General features: G+C 42.2%; 1 protein-coding gene across 1 annotated transcript; it reads right to left on the reverse strand.

Annotated features, from left to right (window-relative positions):
• Positions 1-1,595: 1,595 nt before the first annotated feature.
• RNF135 (ring finger protein 135) lies at positions 1,596-18,206 on the reverse strand. The gene is made up of 7 exons (XM_060253087.1): positions 17,752-18,206; positions 13,012-13,101; positions 10,611-10,817; positions 9,167-9,329; positions 6,115-6,195; positions 4,388-4,489; positions 1,596-2,349 (listed from the first exon to the last, which is right to left on the reverse strand). Exons 1-7 carry the CDS (start codon positions 18,136-18,138, stop codon positions 1,823-1,825), a joined length of 1,557 nt encoding a protein of 518 aa, XP_060109070.1. The 5' UTR covers positions 18,139-18,206; the 3' UTR covers positions 1,596-1,822.
• Positions 18,207-19,098: the final 892 nt, after the last annotated feature.

The raw sequence follows: 19,098 nt of genomic DNA on the forward strand, positions 1-19,098 counted from the left end.
TATCACCCATATAACTCTTCTATGAAACCTTCACATATGTTATGTTCCTGTATCTGTAGTTTATAATACTGAACACAGGACTATAGCAAAGGTCGTGTTACTTTCAGTCTTACAGATTTTTTTATTTTTAAAAATTAATACTGAATGACTCTAGGAATGGGAAAACTGTATAATTAGAGACATAGTTATTTTATAAAACCTCTCAGAGGTAAAACTCAGCAACCAGCAACATGGAAATAAATGTATTTTGAGAGGACCCAAAAGAACAGGGCCATCTTAAGCAAGCCAGTTGGCTTACAAAGGTGTAACACTATTAGAGATTGTGCGTTAATTTTTGTGGGGGAGGGGAGGTCTGTTGTTCAAATTGCTTCAGCCTAGAGCATTTTCTGGCAGCATTTTGGAAACTGGTTTATTTGCTTCTGGATTCTTTTCTGATGAACATTAGGGCCTGCCTCTCATAGGCAGATCCCTACTTCCTTTTTGAGTTATGTGAGTGTCTGTTGCTAGGCAGAGGGAGCATTTGATAATTTTGTATCAGATGCTGGATTTCTGTGCATTTTGGAAAGGAGTTCTCTACTTCAAGAGATGAATGAATTTAAGCTTATTTGCTGTTCTACTTTACCAGGTTTTATTTTAGAAATCAGGAGTAGTGGTTTGAGCAACTGTAGTGATAGGGTCACCAGTTTTTGCCCACCTTCAAGAATGTTGATGTTTGAAGGTGCATTATTACAAAATGAATTATGATATGCTAACCAGTAATGAAATTGTTACTGGGATGAAGAAGCAAAAGCATTTAGAACTAGACTGCATAATGTATTCAGAGAAGATAAATTCTTATACTGTCCAGTGAATACATGAAGCTACCTGATACTGAACTAAACTCTTTGTCCATCAAGGTCAGTATTGTCTTCTAAGACTGGCAGTAGCTCTCCAGGGTCTCAGAGATTTTTCACCCACTACTTATACTTTTATCTGTAGATCTTAGGATTGGGACCTTTTGCATGCAACAAGGATGTTCTCATACTGAGACATTGCCGATCCCTGAAGTTCTGCCTTCAGCTATATATTTCGAAGCCTATATGCTCCAAACAGTAATAGTGTAAACTTTGACTACATTTACACTACACAGCTGAGTTGCTTTAATGTTTGGTCACTTTTCTTGGGAATTGTTAAGGAGGGAAGGGAAGATACACTCTGGAGCAGGGGTGCCAAACTGCAGCTCAGGAGCCACATGTGGCTCTTTCAAACATATTGTGTGGCTCTCAAAGTCCCCACTGCCCCATCAGCCAGCTTGGAGAAGGCATTTCTCTCTTCAAATCACTTCTCCAAGCTAAGTTACCTGGCAGCTTGGAGAATGCATTTCAAGTTAAAGTTGCTTTCTTTCTACCTCTACCTCCCTTCCTCCCATTTGTTTGCCTGCCTTCCTTGTAGCTCTCAAACACCTGACATTCATATCTTGTGACTCTAAGACTTCTGATGTTTATTCTGTGTGCCTCTTACATTAAGAAAGTTTGGCCACCCCTGCTCTAGACCTACAACAGAAAAGCACCCTCACAAAACTACGATTCCTAGGATGCTGGGGGTGGGGTGGGAGTAATAAAAGTTTAAAATGGTATTAAAGCAATATACATTGGTAGCACAGATACTATGTATATATGGCACATATATCCAGCTTCCGTTCTTCATAGTGCTCATGGCAGCTTATACAGGATTCCTAAAACATCTGTAATCCAGGCATCAGTAAGACCCCAAACCTGCTTAGCCTCATCAAAGTAGCTCTGGCATGTGCCCTCCAACTAGACTGTGGAATTCTAGCTATACCCTAGTTCCTCTTAATATTGCATATAGTTAAAAAACCACCCGGCTGCACACCATAGATCCAAAAAGCTGGGTAAATGGGACTGTCTGTTTTGATTTTAAACTTATGTAAGCAAGTTTCCTTATCAGAGCAAGAATAAAATGATAAGCAGTTTTCAGGAATTTCAAGAAAGGTGCCAACCCGGAGAGGTTTCTCTTTACTAATTTGAGTTTCTTGTCCGTTGTGCCATGCAGAGAGTTTATTTGACCATTCTATGCACCAGGATAGCTCAGTTCTCCCTAGCTGATCATGACTGCCAATTTTTCCAACAGCCACGCCAATGGCCCACCCAGTACTGTCTTTGGTGCTCACTTCCCAGTAATGGCACCCTTCAGAGAAACCTGGAGAGCCCATCACCTGGCTGATGCGGAATCTCTTTGGGGTGCGCTCATATTGACATGAAGACTGGGACACAGTCACTCTCCTTTTATCTTCTGTGAGTTTCAGGTTGTTATGGATTCTCTCAAGATCAAATGTCACATCAGCCGCCCCTAGATTAAACATACAAAAGTGTTCTGATCCAAGAGTTTTTAAAAAGAGACATTTACAGGATTTAAAACAAATTCAGCCATTAAATCTTCACTCTTAGCATACACATTTTACACCTCTCTCTCAATATTTGCATCCCACTCTTTCTTCATCAATCACAAATTATTTCACGTCATGTCAATCCAGTATGAGAATATATCTTGTTCTTTCTTAAAGGATTATAATAAGATAGATAATATGACTTAATTTAGTATTATATTGGGATTTTTAATCAAATGAGGTAGTAACCATAAAGAAATATAAGTTCCTTTTCCCCCCTTCTTTTTAAACAGTTTCTTAAAATGCTAAATTACCTTTATTGTTTGTTATATTGTAAGTAACAGCGCGGAAGTCTTGAAAATGGGGATGGGGAGGTGGAAAAGGTGATGCAACATATTGATTCTTATTTGAGGAAAGTAATTGAAATAGTGATAATATGTTGTAGAATAATAAAAATTGTTTTTACCACAAATGTTGTTTCAGTTTGCTAATTTCACTTTTTTACCATTGGATTCTAACTTTTTACCACTTTGTATTCTTAACCACTGCCCACCAGCTATATGTAGCTCTGCTCACTATATCCCATTCTATTGTCTGATGAAGTATTCATGCATGTGAAAACTTACAGTCTGAATAAAACGTTGTTGGTCTTCAAGGTGCTACTGGACTCCTACTTTCTTCTATGTTACAATGACTGTGTGTGCTTGCGCAGGAAAACACTCAATGAACAACAGTTACAAGTAAGTGAAACTTGCCTTCTCCATTGGACAAATTGCTCTGTCCAGAAGACATGACATAATTTCTCTCATTGTTCAGTTAATGACAATCAGCTTACATTGTTTTAACAATATAAAACAACATCAAGTTACAGAAGGTGTGTTATTCTGCTTTGGGTAGTGAGGCTGCCTAATAGAAAGACTATCATTCACAGTTAGCCAGATAAATATGTCTTTAAGAGGCAGGGAAACACCATATTTTCATCACTATTCTGTCACTAATGGTTGGTTTTGTGTGGTAAAATTCACAATTCATCCCAAACCTACTGCACTGGACACTGGAATGGCATGTACCATGGAACACAGAGTTGCTTGCAAGAAACCCCATATTCCCATAATGGCCCCACTTCTGTTAGTTGTTGGATCACTTACTCCATGAAGTGACATCACCATATTGTGTGTTTTACTGTTCCTAACAGCTAATTGTGTGGACAAGGGGTAACTGATAAAAATAGAGTGCTCAGCATGGGGATACCATTTGAGGCAGTAATTCTATGTAGCACTTGATGGGTTGAGGACCATCACTCCACTCAAATAAGGGTCCACCAGTGGCTATTAGCCACAGGGCATTGTTGGAACTCTGTCTGGGGCAGTGATGCTCTGTATTCTTGGTGCTTGGGGGGCACAGTGGGAGGGTTTCTAGTGTCCTGGCCCCAATGATGGACCTTCTGACGGTGCCTGGGTTTTTTGGCCACTGTGTGACACAGAGTGTTGGACTGGGTGGGCCATTGGCCTGATCCAACATGGCTTCTCTTATGTTCTTATGTAGGGCAGAACATTTCTACAGGGCAACCAGCCTCCTTCAGCATAAAGCAGCTCCAACCCAATGTGTTGTTCTACCTGCAGCTATGTGGAATATTAAGGTATTTCTGTGGCTAGGAAATCGTTTAGTACCAAACCACACCTCGCCCAGTTTTAAGAATGCTTACATACATAAATACCTAAAACTCTATTAGATATAAATCAACCCACAGAGAAACATTTAAAAACTGAACCTGTGGTATATGTTCTATTTGTAAGATTCAAAGCAAATTCAAACAAAGTGTGACTTTTCAGCTGGCACAACTGGATCAGGTTGACTGAATTGATGGCACAGTGGGCACAAGATTGAAATCTCACAGAACCAACACAACACCCCTGTTAAAGTCTTGTCTGAAGTCTGTGTTCTGAATGTTCATACTTTTTAACATTACTGTATTACGTACACATTGATCTAGATACTTACACGGAGAAAACTGACTTGAAATAATTGGCATTGACCTGTCTCTGTCACATTCCACTGATGAAGGACAGCCACTAGTTTTCTCATGTGTAGCTTGAGGCTGGGCTAATCAACAAAATAATCATCTCATTATACATTTTATTCCATTGAAAGGAAAGTGAGAGATCCTTAAATTAAGAGACAATAGGAATGTGCTGCCACAGAACAACTGCAATGTTCAGTTCTGATTCTACGTTCACTCCCTGGGGGACTCTTCATGGCATTTAACAGAGGATGTGAGTTTAAAGAACTCCTTCTCTTGGCAAAATTCAGGGTTCCTATTAATATTGTTCTAGCCGCAAGGCTGCTGCTTTTCTATGAGTGGGTCTGCACAACTGAGGTAACATTTAAATTTAAACATGGCTGGTCCTTGTTTCACAGGCCCTAACCCAAAATCTACATCCTAACAAGAGAGATCGTGCATCATGGCAGTGGTAAAGGCCTTTCCTTGCTTATTAAGCACTTCTGTGGGTGGATCAATCATTACAGTGGTATCCCAGCTACATTGTAGTTGTGGCTTCCGTGGGTCTGGATAATATCTTAAATGGTCCACAGAGAGGTGGCCATTGGGGAAGCATCAGCTCTCCAGGTCTCTGTATTTTTTATGAGAAAAGTGTGTATGCAAAATATGTATGTTTTGTACAGTGTATTGTAGAAAGCAGACCTGAATCTCTAGGATTGGGAGCCAGCACCACTGTCTAGTAAGCATACATTTGATTTAGCAAACACCTGCACGCATAAACTTATTCAGAATTAAAATAATCCCAGTCAGTTGTTTGCAGGGTGGGAGGAACAAATCCATCCTCTTACTCCCTATCCTGGGCAATTCACCAGGGGAATTTAACCTTTTGGTAAAGATTCTCATGTGCAGTCCTGGCTGATGGACTGATAAGTAGGAAAACAGGCTCAACACCTGTTTGCTTGCTCAGTTCATCATCCCCTTGGTGATATGCCAGAAGCCTTTTTTTTTACTGGCCTGTATTTCCAGATAGGATTGTCAACAGGCTTGGAAAAAAAATACTCTACTGCTTTAATATAGGTTGAATTGGATGTTATTCATCAGATTTCAGGTTATTTACTTCCATGACATAAAAAGCTTCACTTGCCACTTTCTACACATTAAAGGTATAGAACATTGTTCTTCAGGCTAGTTGGCAACCTTCTTTCTTGAAGGCTGTTGCATGTTCCGTTATCACCCTTTCAGAGATAAAGGTTTGTTTTGCTTTCACAGATTCTCTGTGTTTTATGCATAGCCTTGGACTGGGACAGGATGTCAAAATGAAAATATATTTCTGAAAGTAGTTCTGGGGCATGATCAACACAAAATTATAACTGTCATAAATGCAATGTCCACCTGGATATTTTGCAGCCCTGACACTGCAGCTGTGTATGTTTTTTTATTAACCACATCATACATTTGCACTGTGGCTTAGTGGTTTATGTTAGGCTTCCTCATGAGGTTTGTACCTGTAAGGTAAGAGAGTTTAAATCTTAGTCTCTCAGTACTGTGTCTAAGGAGGAACCGAGGAATTTGCTAAGAAACATATCTGCCACTGGTAGGCACATAAGATTCAAGACTTATGTAGAAGCTTGAATTTAAAGACTGCAGTGCAATTACTGTTCAAGGGCCAAGCAGGCAAGAGCAACAGTAGCCAAAGAAGAGATTTAGCTCTCTATAATAAGCTACCTACAAGAGCTGCTGGAGGAGGCAACTGTGCATTCTTCCAGCTCCATCAAGATGTCATTGGTGTAGTTGACTCCTGGAGAAGGCTCTGTAGCAAAGAAGAACTCAGTTCACTATTGAGACCAGGAACTTGTCTGAATAGGTAGGGTTGACAACTTCTAGGTGGGGCCTGGAGATCTCCCAGTATTATAACTGATCTCCAGATTAGAAAATGGTACCTTTGGACTCTATTACTTTATACCCCACTAAGTCCCTCCCCTGACCTACTCAGGCTCTACTTGAAATCTCCAGGAATTTCCCATCCTGGAGTTGTCAGCCCTTTTACAGGTCATATCATGTAATTACTATTTCACTGATCTGGGATCATCATGATTAAAATTACTGCAACACAACAACAGACACCAAAGCACTACTTGGTGCTATAGAAGACGAAGAGATTTGCTTAAAGCTACTTTGTGATTTCATGACAGACAAAAACAGGGAAGCTTCTGAGGGCTGATTCACACATGATGGTGAACCATGATTTGGTGCCATGGGAATGAACATTATGCATAGGTGCTTTCTTTCCTCCCCTCACATGTTTTTATTTCATTAGTTACATGTTGTTACATCTGAATTGGTAAACCATAGCTTGTAAGCCAAGCACACAGGAGGGGAGAGATGGAAACCATGTATTCACAAAGTTTGTTCCTGTGGTGTCAAACCATAGTTAGGCAGTAAGACAACACCAGCCCTCAGAGAGTCTCTCATTCAAACTTTACTTCTACCAAAAAGAACGTTAAGTGGCTTTAAGCAAGTCAGTTTCTCAATATATGAATATATTGACTTGAACTAAGGAGCTCTGGTTCAAACTCTTGTTTGGAGGCCTTGCAGTATGAAGATAATAACACCAACCAGTGTTCCCTCTAAGCTGAGTTAGCATGAGCTAGCTCAAAGTTTTTTAGCTTCCGGCTCAAACATTTTCATTATCGCTCAGGAAAAATGGCCCCAGAACAAAAAAAATTATGCAGTAGCTCACAACGTAGAATTTTTGCTCCCAAGACTTTGCAGCTTGGAGGGAGCTTTGACACCAACTTACTTCAGGGGATTGTTGTGAGGCCCTGATCAACAACTGGTTTTAAGAAGGAAGTGGGAGGAGATGGACCAGAGTCTCATAAACAGACTCCAAAATGGACTGCCAAGAAGTCCCACTACTACCCCCTCTATTTCACCACACATTTCAGAGCAAAAAGCTGATATTTCCCAGGGAACCAGTTTATGATTCTGAGGCTTCCAGCTGGTGATCATGATTGTAAGGATTAATGAGATAATCTTTGTAGAGCAGGGGTGGTCAAGGGTAGCTCTCCAGATGTTTTTTTGCCTACAACTCCCATCAGCCCCAGCCATTGGCCATGCTAGCTGGAGCTGATGGGAGTTGTAGGTAAAAACATCTGGAGAGCTACCCTTGGCCACCCCTGATGTAGAGTACTTTGAATCCAGTGATGTTATATAAATGCCAAGTTCTCATTCACCACTATCACCCACGTCTGCAATTACTCATATGTTCTCAAAACAGCCAGATGTGGAACAAATGCTGTAGTTTCCCAGTATATATAAAGATCAGCAACCTCAGTATAGGTGCTGCTTTGAGATACTGCAAGAATTATTAGGCAATGGAATAAACAATTTAATGCTTGTTAATAATAAAAGGTTTCACTCAAAGTTTAAAGACAGGGCAGGAGTCAAGCAGCACCTTTAATACCGACAAAGTTTTATTCAGAACGTAAGCGTTCGTGTGCTAAAAGCACACTTCTTCAGACGAGGGGATAAGGTGTGTGAAGAAGTGTGCTTTTAGCACACAAAAGCTTTACGTTCTGAATAAAACTCGGTTGGTCTTAAAGGTGCTGCTTGACTCCTGCTTTGTTCTACTGCTTCAGACCAACATGGCTGCCCACCTGGATCTTTAAAGACAGGGACATTTTTAGGGTTTTATTTTGTCATTACATGAACATACTCGAACAAAATAACCCCGACAAAATAAATGAGTGTCCACAGCCCCACCAATTAATATTGATCTCTTAACCAACTAAAGCTTGAATTGGTTACTCTATTGATTCAAGCTGGCAGTTTTAATAAATCTACTGCAGCACAAAGGGACAGACATCACTCAGAGTTTGTTTGTCATTTAAAATAAATAGGAGACTCAAACCTTGATTCTTAGTAACTTTTTCCAAGGAACCATATTTACTATTTGGATCACTCGGGCTCAATCTGTTTACAGGGATGACGATGACATATCCTGCAATCCTTTAAGCATGGAATTATCTGATTGATTGTGATCAGCCCCACTATAATTACTAATGATATCAATTTTTTACACTGACTGAGCAAGGAGCTCATGGCATGTAGATATGGTAGGCTCATTTTATGTTCCTACAAAAGCCATGCTGTAGGTTACACTGGGGACAGGGCTGGATCAAGGCCCTCCAAAGCAAGAGTTTGAACCAGGGCTCTCCAGTTTAAATCCAACACACCATCCTCTACATCATGTTGGTGGGCAGAGAATTAAGGCTTCAGGAACAGTGGACCGCTAAAGCCATCTAATAAATTAATGGCTGATAAGAGTTGAATTATGAATTTCCTGGCTTGGAATTCCAATCCTATCTCAACAGAATGAACTCTTGAATATGCATCAGATTACAGATTTGAATGTTCTTGAAGCCCACTGGGTATCCCAACTCAAATTGCGCATGTGCCTGCTAACACATAATTTTATCTTTGTAAAGATTCACAAAATGAAGCAAAATTCATTACTTGTAATTGTGTTGTAAGTATAATAGGGGCAAAACCAGGAGAATTCTCTATCATGTTCAGTTTTTTCCCCTTCTCAAAATATTTGATAGGCCACTGTTGTTGGACAGAATGTGTAACTGGTTCTGATCCACCCAGCAGTTTTTATATTCTTAGTATTTTCCCCAATCCAAAAGCTGCTTTATATCTTTAGTACTATTTATAAAGCTGAATAGCTTTGTCAATGTATGGCTGTCTTTTAAAAAAGCTCATATTCATCCCTTACCCACCTTGTAGCATCTGTTCAGGATAGTTCTCCAACAATGGTATTTTCAATGATCTTTTCAGCTTCTTTACGGCATATGCAATACTATCAATCTTCCGAACATCCAGTGTAACTTCATCAGCTGCAGTACATGAACCCACATAAACTGCTTGTTCTGATGAGACATTCTAAAAAAATCAAAGAAAGGACAAACAGCTAGCAACAGTTCCAACGAAGATTTCAGATGATGGTGTATTTAGGAAGATTCAGATTCAGGGTGCAACACTGAAATTTTATAAATAGGGGGGAAACCTTCTCTATACATAAGTTTGCCATGGGTTGTCCAAATCCTTCCAGAGAACAGTAATAGCAATTACACGATCAAATTAAAGAAGTCTAGTATAAATGACCCTGACCTGATAGCCTGATCTCATCATATCTTGGAAGCTGAGCAGCATTGGCTCTGGTTAATATTTGAATGGGAGACCACCAAGGAAGTCCAGGCTTTCAGTGCAGAGGCTGCTGAAACACTTCAGTGTATGTGCCAAGAAAAAAAAAAGGAAAAGGAAAACCAATCCACAATGAGAGTGTGAACAGAGGGAACACAGTGTGTGTGTGAAGAAAACATATACTGGAACTACCACAACAATGATCCCAGAAGGCAGCTACAGTCCAGAAAATGCCATAAACTCTGAGTGGGAGCTTTCAAAGAGTCATTCAACTGAAGTTGATAGGATAACTGCTCCTGTGAATCTATAGGACTAGAAGTCAGGCCTTGAACAGGCTATGTAGACCATCCCAAGTTTGTTTATAAAGTACTAAGTATGCATAGTATTCTTGATGAATGGCCAGATTCTGTGCAAGTTTAATCAGAAGCCATGTGGATCAGTTGGTCTTAATTCCAGCTAAGCATGCAGACAGCACTGTTCACTTAGGCAGCTTTCAACCAACTGGGATTTTTGGGAGGGGGGTTTACCAAAATGAACTTTGAAAGTCCCCTGGCTCACATGTTCATTCCTCCCTCATCCCTTTATGTGTTTGATTACATGTTTTGTTAGATTTAAATGGTTTTAACTGATATTTTTCTTCTAAGCTTGCTTTGGGGGCCCACTCGGGAGCAAAGCAGCATAACAAATACCATTTTAAAAACTTAACCTAATCAATATTTTAATTGTGGGTTGAAGGAACGAGAACAAACAGGTTGTTGTTTCATTTGACTTGCACATCACAATAAACGTGGATCCTGCAGAGAATTTCTGGGGGTGGGGCATTTTCACTGATTTCCCCCGGCTTCTTGCGGCAGACCTCCTTCATGCTGTTCTTGGAGATCCTTTGTCCCCCAGGATCTCCATTTCTGTGCGCAGTGGGAAGAAGAAGGCGTGGAAGTTGCATTTCCAAGGGCACTTCTGTAGTGCCAAACCACAGGTGGTATACATCTGGACAGAGTCAAAGGGTTTTGATTTTTTTACCTTCAGCATTTCTTCAGGATTACTTTGCAACTCTGAAAGCTTGTTGACTCTTTCTGTCAGCAGCTGAACCACTGCATCTGTTTTTTGTTCAGACACTCTATCTTCTTTGTCAAGAGCCTTCAGCACCATTTGCTCCTGTTCATTAATGTACTTCTTCATCAAAGTGAAGTCTTCTGTAACTGAGGTTTTAATCCGAGATACATAATCCTATGGGAAAGTGAAAGTGATTGAGGTTAGTGAGGTTGGGAAGACTGAATAAATACTTGAAATTTTTGAATTTGTATCTCTCCCCCCCCCACCCTGCCCCAGTGGTTTAACAATTCCCGCACAACTTTTCCTCTTGCATTCCACCACTGGTGACCCACCAGTGAACACTCAGTACCCTAAGAGGGCTTCTGTCACTTCAAAACTAAAAGGCCCTAGAAAGCAACTTCAGCTATCTCACAATCAGCTTATTGCTTTCATCTGCTGTTTCTTCCTCATGGAGAAAAGTAGACAGGAATCTAGCAGTTTCTTAAAGATTCACTTTTTATCCCAGCATGCACTTTTATAGACTAGAGTCCACTTCTTCACATGCACTCAAGGGATCCTCACAGTATTGCATAGCTCTGTTGACCACAGGGTAGGAAGTTGTAGGTTTTGCTAAGACAGTTAACATTTACAGAATCTATGTTTTCCTCTGGCCTCCCCAGATTCAGATGACCAGATGTTCATCATGATTTCCATGCTGGGAACTTAATCCCCAGGCATACAGGAGCCCAGTCTGAATTAGGTCCCCAAGCACTTGCAAATTAAACTCCCAGCATGGAACTCTCAATTCAGACCTGAAGAAGACACAAAGACACATAACACATAGGTAGGCCAACAGTGAGATTTAAATCCCAAATCCCTGTTTAAGCCACAGGAAGAAAGAGGCAGTATGAAACATAATGAATTCCAGTCTAGCTGCTTACAGACAGCTCCCTCTCCCTCTGAAGTTCTTTTGTTGAAGATTGGTAAATTTCAGCCCAGCATGATTTTGTGGTATGTGATTGGATCCTTTGTCTTCTATTTGCAAACTAAATTTTTCTCCCACTGGTTTTTGAATATTGTGATTCTTAATGTTGGATCTGCATACATTTATTCTTTTGCATAGCTGATATATAATAGCATACATCACACTGGAGAATAAGCAGTTGGTAAGTTCAGATGGTAATACTGCTATAATAATACATGGGGGCAGAGTTGGCATCTAGGTTTGCTGCAGGGTCCGGTCGCTGAGTTTGTGTGCCTGTTATGTAGACTGCTGTTCATGGTAAGAAGTTGTTTAAGGTTAGGAGACTGTAAGCACAAGCCTTGGATGATAGTAAACAAACAAGGCCTACCTATGAAGGCCTGGCCTCACAGACAGCTCCCTGATCTAAAACTGTTTCTTATCCATACCCCACCTCACCCTAGGCTCAGAGCAGCTAATGCTCCTTCCTTCATCATTCTCCAGGTGTCTTTAAACACACCATGGCAAGCTGAGAGTTCAGGAAGCCCTACTGAGCATGTGAAGTGAGGGAAACAAGGTTTAGTTGGTGGTACAAGCTGCTACCCTCCTCCCCAAATCTACTGCCTCACCTCACTGTTTAGCTGGCCTTAACCAGGCTGAACTCATTACACCCCTCCATGTTAAGGCCTAACAATACCTTACAAATCCTCAGGTCCAGTCTGGGTCAACCATAAGGACTTACAATTATACATGTACTGCAGGTATGTAGAAGTCAAACTTAGACAAGAACCTCTGCTCACAGGAAGATGGGGTCTACAGCCTCCCTCCCACACCATTTTCCTGATCTGAAACTGCCCTGAAGCTGCTATTTGCTCTGTCAGGGAAATTTACACGTAATCTATCAGTTCTTGCAGAACACATAGTGTGATTTAGAATTATTTCAGGAAAAGAAAATTGTGGTAGTGGGGATAAGACCTCTCTGCCCTTGCTGCATCCAAATTGGGCCCTGATCCAAATTGGGCCCTCACGCACCTGCCAGCAGTGAACTCAAAGCACATATCTGACCTGAGGATTTTGTGGTATGTAATTAGGTCCTTTGTCTTCTATTTGCAGGCTAACATAATATAGCCCATGTACAAACTTCACCACTTGGTTCTACAGAGGAAATAACCTTTATAGAATGTATAAAGTATTGATGTATGGGTAGGAGAAAGATAAAGCATGTGAGTTTTCCCAGAGAGATCAAACAGCAGCTTGAATGCAAAAAAATGAAATCTTCCTATGACTGACCACACCAGCAGAGTGGTGGGTGTGTGAGAGAGGGGAGACAGGACTAGAACTGTGAACATCTTCACAGTAAAACAGCTACAGTCTACATTGCAGAAATCAGTAGATACCAAATTGGTCATACCAGTTTTATGTACCAACCTTCATTTCAGTCCTGTTCTTCACCATGTTGGGGATTGCATTGCATAACATGATGACTTGTGAAGGGATTTCGCTTATTTTTACCTCATTCTAAAAAGGAAGAAATATATAAATTTTATTCACCAGTCTTATTTATTTGGAATTTCTTTCAATTTCACTGGATTTTACTTCGTCAGAGATGTATACAGGTCATTCAAGCAACTGCCTCATATTAAAAATGTTACAGAATCCGAGCAATAAGTGATAGTACTTAAACATTAGAAATATTCCATTTAAACATTAGAAATATTTAAACCAACAATGGCCAATTACTCTAGCTGGGAATGAAGATCGGTCAGACTATCTCCAGCCTAGAAGCTAAGTGGCCAAATCCTCCTGGCTATGCTGTCATTGTCTCTTTGTCCTCCTGCCATTTGATGACAGACAGGTCCAGCTCTTCTCCTCAGGCATAAGCAGTACGGAACAGAGCAGTCACCACAGCACATCTTTGTCTTTCAAAGGGAACAGCAATGCAGCTGGGCTGCTTTTGACATGGTTAATGCCAATTCCCATGTGACTTCCTTTATGGGCAGTCCCACCTAGGGCAAAGCTAGTACAAGAAAGATTTAGAGATTCCTTTCAGCCTGGCAGACACGCTCCCATTCAGGAATGGTGTCACTGAGGTTGCCTCCAGCTCCTGACCGAAAGAAAGGGTGCTAGTAAGGTAGAAAAAGTAAGTAGTAAGCAATGTGTTGCTTTCTTCCCAACAGCAACACCTCATGGTTTGAGTGGCAGGAAAATGCAGATGACTGGCTTTCTCCCACTCCCCTAATAATCACTGATGCATAACATAGTCCAACCTCCACTATCAAGTGGCAGTGATGTATTCTCTGGGGGATGAGCAACAGCCCAAACAGGTTCCGAGTTATTGGGGGAGAGTGATCTTGAATCACCGCCAACTTATGGCGACCGTGAGGGTTTTCTTTAAAAAGAGTTGTTCAGAGGTGATCGGCCATTGCCTGCCTCTTCATAGAGACCCTGGTATTCCTTGTGGTTTCCCATCCAAATACTAACCAGGGACAACCCTGTGTAGCTTCCAAACCCAAGTTATATACACGGGGGGGGGGGGGGGGGGGAGGCAGTTGAAATTTTGTGGCTGTATCATGAGCCCATGAAAGCAGGGAAGCTCAGAATTTAGCCCGGGGAACAAACATGTAGTTCTTTCATGGTCCTCCTCCCTCATTTTTGCCCCAATGAGAGGCAGCTGTAGGTGGCTTTAAGTTAAATGAAGGGGAAAGAGGGTGTTTACTCATAAATGGAGTTACATCCTCCTAAATCCCATTGACTTAAATGTTCATAGAAAAGTGTGGCTCTGCTTAGCATAAAATTCGAATCCAGTAGCACCTTAATGATCAACAAAATTTTCCAGTTTTTGTGAGTAAAAACTCACTTTGTCAGACAACAAATATCTGTTGAAGCAAGCTTTGACTCACAAAAGTTTACCATCTGGAAAATGTTGTTGTCTTTAATGTGCTACCAGATATGAATATTGTTCTACTATACTACAGACTAACATGGCTAACCTGAAAACATCAGTTTAGAATGATATTGCCTCCCCCAAGCTTTTCTCCCCAAAGGGAAAAAGATACAGGGAAATTGTTTCAACGACAATTGACACTCAAATGAGACTAATTTCCTAATTATTAGGTCATAATAGAAACAAGTAAATCTTTAAAAGCTGCACAGTAGACGAGGTAATTCAGAAATATTATCTGGGCAAGGGCTCTGCATTTGCACCAATTGTCACTTTGAGCATTAAAATATACAATGGATTCCTGTAAGTGTAATTGTCCTTGGATGGGTGTTTTAACGTTATGCACCAAACATAACCATTACAGACACCCAAGTATCAGAGCCACATTTAGGGATCAACTGGATAGCTTAGGTTAGGGCCTCTAAAGTAAGAAAAAAAAAGAGTTAAATTTCTCATCTTAAGCCAGGATAGCGCCAAAAAACAACAACAACCCAACAACCCAGATGTTACCTACATTATAATTTTTCTTTGAGCACTCATCTTTATAATGCATGCAGAGTTAAATTTTATTTTGTGCAGTCACCTCACAGTCAACTTATGGTGACCCCATTAGGAAAAGCCAGCTTTTCAAGGTAAGACAGGTACAGAGGTGGGTTCACTGTTGCCTACCTCTGCATAGAGACCCTGTTGCAAGATATAACTAGCTTGGACTATCCAGGTTTTGTATTTACATTTTCAGTGTAAATACGTTTGACGCGAGAGTGATAGTAATACACCTCTTTTCCTTGCATCATGCATGATTTTAAGCAGGCATTAGAACCTCGACCTGTCTCAAGCGGGCCCTGACAAACCGCCACTTGGCCCATCCCCACACCTGCGTCTGTCGCTTGCTGCTTGCGGCGGGCTGCTGCGAGAAGCGCGCCGGGGGAGGCGACCTTGCCCGAGGAAGTGCGCCGTCGGAGGCGGCGCGCCGGTACTGCTCCAGCAGGAGCTCCAGCAAGACGTTGCGGTCGGGCAGCCTCTTGAGGAAGGTGCGCTGGCAGTTGGGGCAGCTGCGCTCTCGGCCCTCCCGCGCCTTGGCCTCCGCCCACTGCTGCAGGCAGACCAGGCAGAAGCTGTGGCCGCAGAGCAGCGTAGCCGGGCTGACCAGCAGCTCCAGGCAGATGGAACATCGCAGGTCGTCGGCCTTCAACCACACGGCCATGCGCTTGCCTCCGGCCGAGGAAGAAGAAGCCATAGCACCGGCTGTCAGAGGGAGGCTGCTCCCGAGAGGAGGGCGGCATCCCCGGGCTCCACGTGCCCGCCCCCTGGACCGCCCTCGGCTGCTGCTCGCCGAGACAGACTCTTCCTCCGGGGCTGCGAAGGGCCAGCGGCCTTGCAGCCCGGGGAGGGACGACTGCATGGAGAGCAGCAGCCACGCTGGCCTTCTGGCTGGCGGTGCTGCGGCGAGGTTGGCGGGGAAATAATAATAAGGCAGCAGAGCACGCTAGTTCCACCTCTGCCTCGATAACTAAGAAAGGTGCTCCTGGAGCTCAGAGCCTGGTTGCCTTGAAAGACCGTGTCTGGGAAAACAGTGAGCAGGTGAAGGGGGACAGAAATGAAAAAGAGGTTGCATATCACAATTATGTATATTTTTTAAAATTATTTAACAAATATAAAACAATATAAATCAAAAGGCATTTTGCCCCAACACTCTCTTCATTGTTATAATTTTTAAAACGCAGTAATGTTTCTGTTGGGGTACATTTATATACAATATTTTTTATTTCAAATTCCATAACTAATTGTTTTACATCTATATTTTTGTTTTCATCTTTACTACATATTTGGTATTATATGTTTTTGTCACCTCTACCTATTCAGTGTAACAGTGAGAGAGCAGATATTTCTGCTTAAGATTCACTTTTTTATACATTTATATTTCAGAAGTTACATTTAAAACTTATTCTTGTTTTGCTTCTACATTACAAAATCTTTGTGTACAATTTTTTGAACTACTCATTCTAAATTTGTTTCCTTGCATTATACATACTCCCATCTCTCAAATGTTGTGATTGATTGAAATTGAAACCTATATGCCTCTCATTTTGACCCGTGTACCTGAGGTAGAACCCATTCGTGGTCAGGAGGGAATGGGCACACTTTACGGAGGCTCAGGGATCTAGCCCAGGGAGCAAGCCCATTACCAAAATGTGGACTGCTTTCACACCAAAACTGTTCTCCCTGTACTTTTTGTCACTGCTGCAAGTGGAGAGGCATCCACAGTGGCGACAAACTATCCTTGAGAAGTTTTTGCCATGCCTCCCTTGCCTCCTCAAACACATGTCTTACCCTTTTTGTTGAGAAGTTACAAGGAAAAATGTGCAGCCTGTACCTTTCTCTCTCTTTTTACTTATAAATCCACAACCAAGAAAGACCTGAAGACAAATGAAACCTAAAAACTGGAAACCTGTTACAATAGACCATTTTAATTATATAGCTATTATGTATTTTTGTAAAAAGCCCTCCAGTATGCATTGGGAGCAGAGTGACCACAGCAGGGGTCAAGGCAGGGGCAATGGTGCTGCTGTAGAAGGGAGCTTATTTTGTAAATTGCCGTGGACATAGGCAGGATTAAACCCTGTGGAGGCCTTTTGGCAGTCAAAATTTCGGGGTGGGGCCTCACAAATTACCTCAGAATCTGAGCCCCTGCCCCATTGCCCATGGCCCCTGCTACAGCTTGCAAGCACCTTCTTAAAAGCCCCTTTGACAAAGCTGTGGGGAAGAGGCAGAGGGAGGCAAACTTGGCAACAATGCCAGCAGTAGCCACACCAGGCAATTCAGGCAAAGAGTGGCTCAGTTGCTGGCTGTGTGTACAGGCTGGGAGGGCAAGTAGGAGAAAAACTAGGGGGGGAGTGGCCCGGGGCCCCTAAAGGTGTGGGGGCCCATAGGCCGGTGCCTACTTGGCCTAGTTGTTAATCTGGCTCTGATCCTTGAAGAGGTGGCACAAAAGATTTCTAAATAACTAAAATATAAGAATCCTCAAGTGAAAATCAGCGAACAGAGCAATGGCCAGAGAAGAGGATGCTGTACACTTTTTTGTTCTGGCTGCTTTTCTGCTCAAAATTGGACCTCTACTAAGGATCCCCTGATCCCTCTGTTCCGCTTGCAAGCCATCACTTGATGCTGAAGCCACCCAGCGACAAATTCTCATCTGCAAGCATGGTTCTGATGGAGAAGAAACATACCTTGAGCTGACTCAGAAGACATCCAGCGGACAGCTTCAGATTCTGGGATGCCCTGGCTTCTTGGTCATCTCTGCAGAAGAGTTGCAACAGCTCCTGACAGTTTTCAGGCTCCCTTCCCCATGCTCGTGGGCTCTCGTTAATCTGCTGGACAATTTCCAGTATATTGGCCAGTGATCTATTTTCCATCAGATTATTCGGATAAAAGTCCTGCCTGCATGTGGGACAGGAGGCCTTGGTCCCTTTCTTCTTGCAGTGCTGTGTGATGCATTCTTTACAGAAGCTGTGGGAGCATTTTTTAACTGATACAGGATGCTTAAAATATTCCAGACAAAGGCAGCAGGTCAGTTCATCTTGCAGATTTTTAAAAGGATCAGCTGCAGTAGCCATGGCTTCAGGGAGACAGAGATCCAAATAACTTTCAGTTTCTTTTATTTTGTTTTAGAAATGTTTCCTTATGTGGAGGAAGAGGGGGCGGGGCTTGTCTTTCCACTCTTCTGATGCCTGATGTTTTCACTAAAAGAATAAACATTTCTTAAAGATACAAATACACACATGCACACTTCCAGACAGATGGAACATCACAGGTCATCGGCCTTCAATCACACAGCCATGCGCTTGCCTCTGGCCGAGGAAGAAGAAGCCATAGCACTAGCTATCGGAGGGAAGCTGCTCCCGAGAGGAGGGCGGCATCCCCGGCCTCCACGTGCCCGCCCCCTGGACCGTCTTCGGCTGCTGCTCGCCGAGACAGACTCTTCCTCGGGGCTGCGAAGGGCCAGCGGCCTTGCAGCCCGGGGAGGGACGACTGCATGGAGAGCAGCAGCCACGCTGGCCTTCTGACTGGCGGTGCTGCGGCGAGGTTGGCATGGAAATAATAATAAGGCAGCAGAGCACGCTAGTTCCACCTCTGCCTCGATAACTAAGAAAGGTGCTCCTGGAGCTCAGAGCTTGGTTGCCTTGAAAGACCGTGTCTGGGAAAACAGTAAGCATGTGAAGGGGGGACAGAAATGAAAAAGGGGTTGCATATCACAATTATGTATATTTTTAAAAAATTATGTAACAAATATAAAACAATATAAACCAAAAAGCATTTTGCCCCAACACACTCTTCATTGTTATAATGTTTAAAACGCAATAATGTTTCTGTTGGGGTACATTTATATACAATATATAATACACACATGCACACTTCACAACCAGAGGTTTCTGTCAGTGGTAACTTACTTAAAACTAGCTTATAAGCACATGGGAACAAAGTTGTTTACAGAGCTGCCTAGCACGGGTTGCTGTACAAATCTTTTTGCTATGCTTTTCCTCAACAGGCAGCAGATGAAAGTCCTGAGTTGTGGA

This window comes from Heteronotia binoei, chromosome 13 (genome assembly GCF_032191835.1).
Source record: "Heteronotia binoei isolate CCM8104 ecotype False Entrance Well chromosome 13, APGP_CSIRO_Hbin_v1, whole genome shotgun sequence".
Taxonomy (NCBI): Eukaryota; Metazoa; Chordata; class Lepidosauria; order Squamata; family Gekkonidae; genus Heteronotia; species Heteronotia binoei.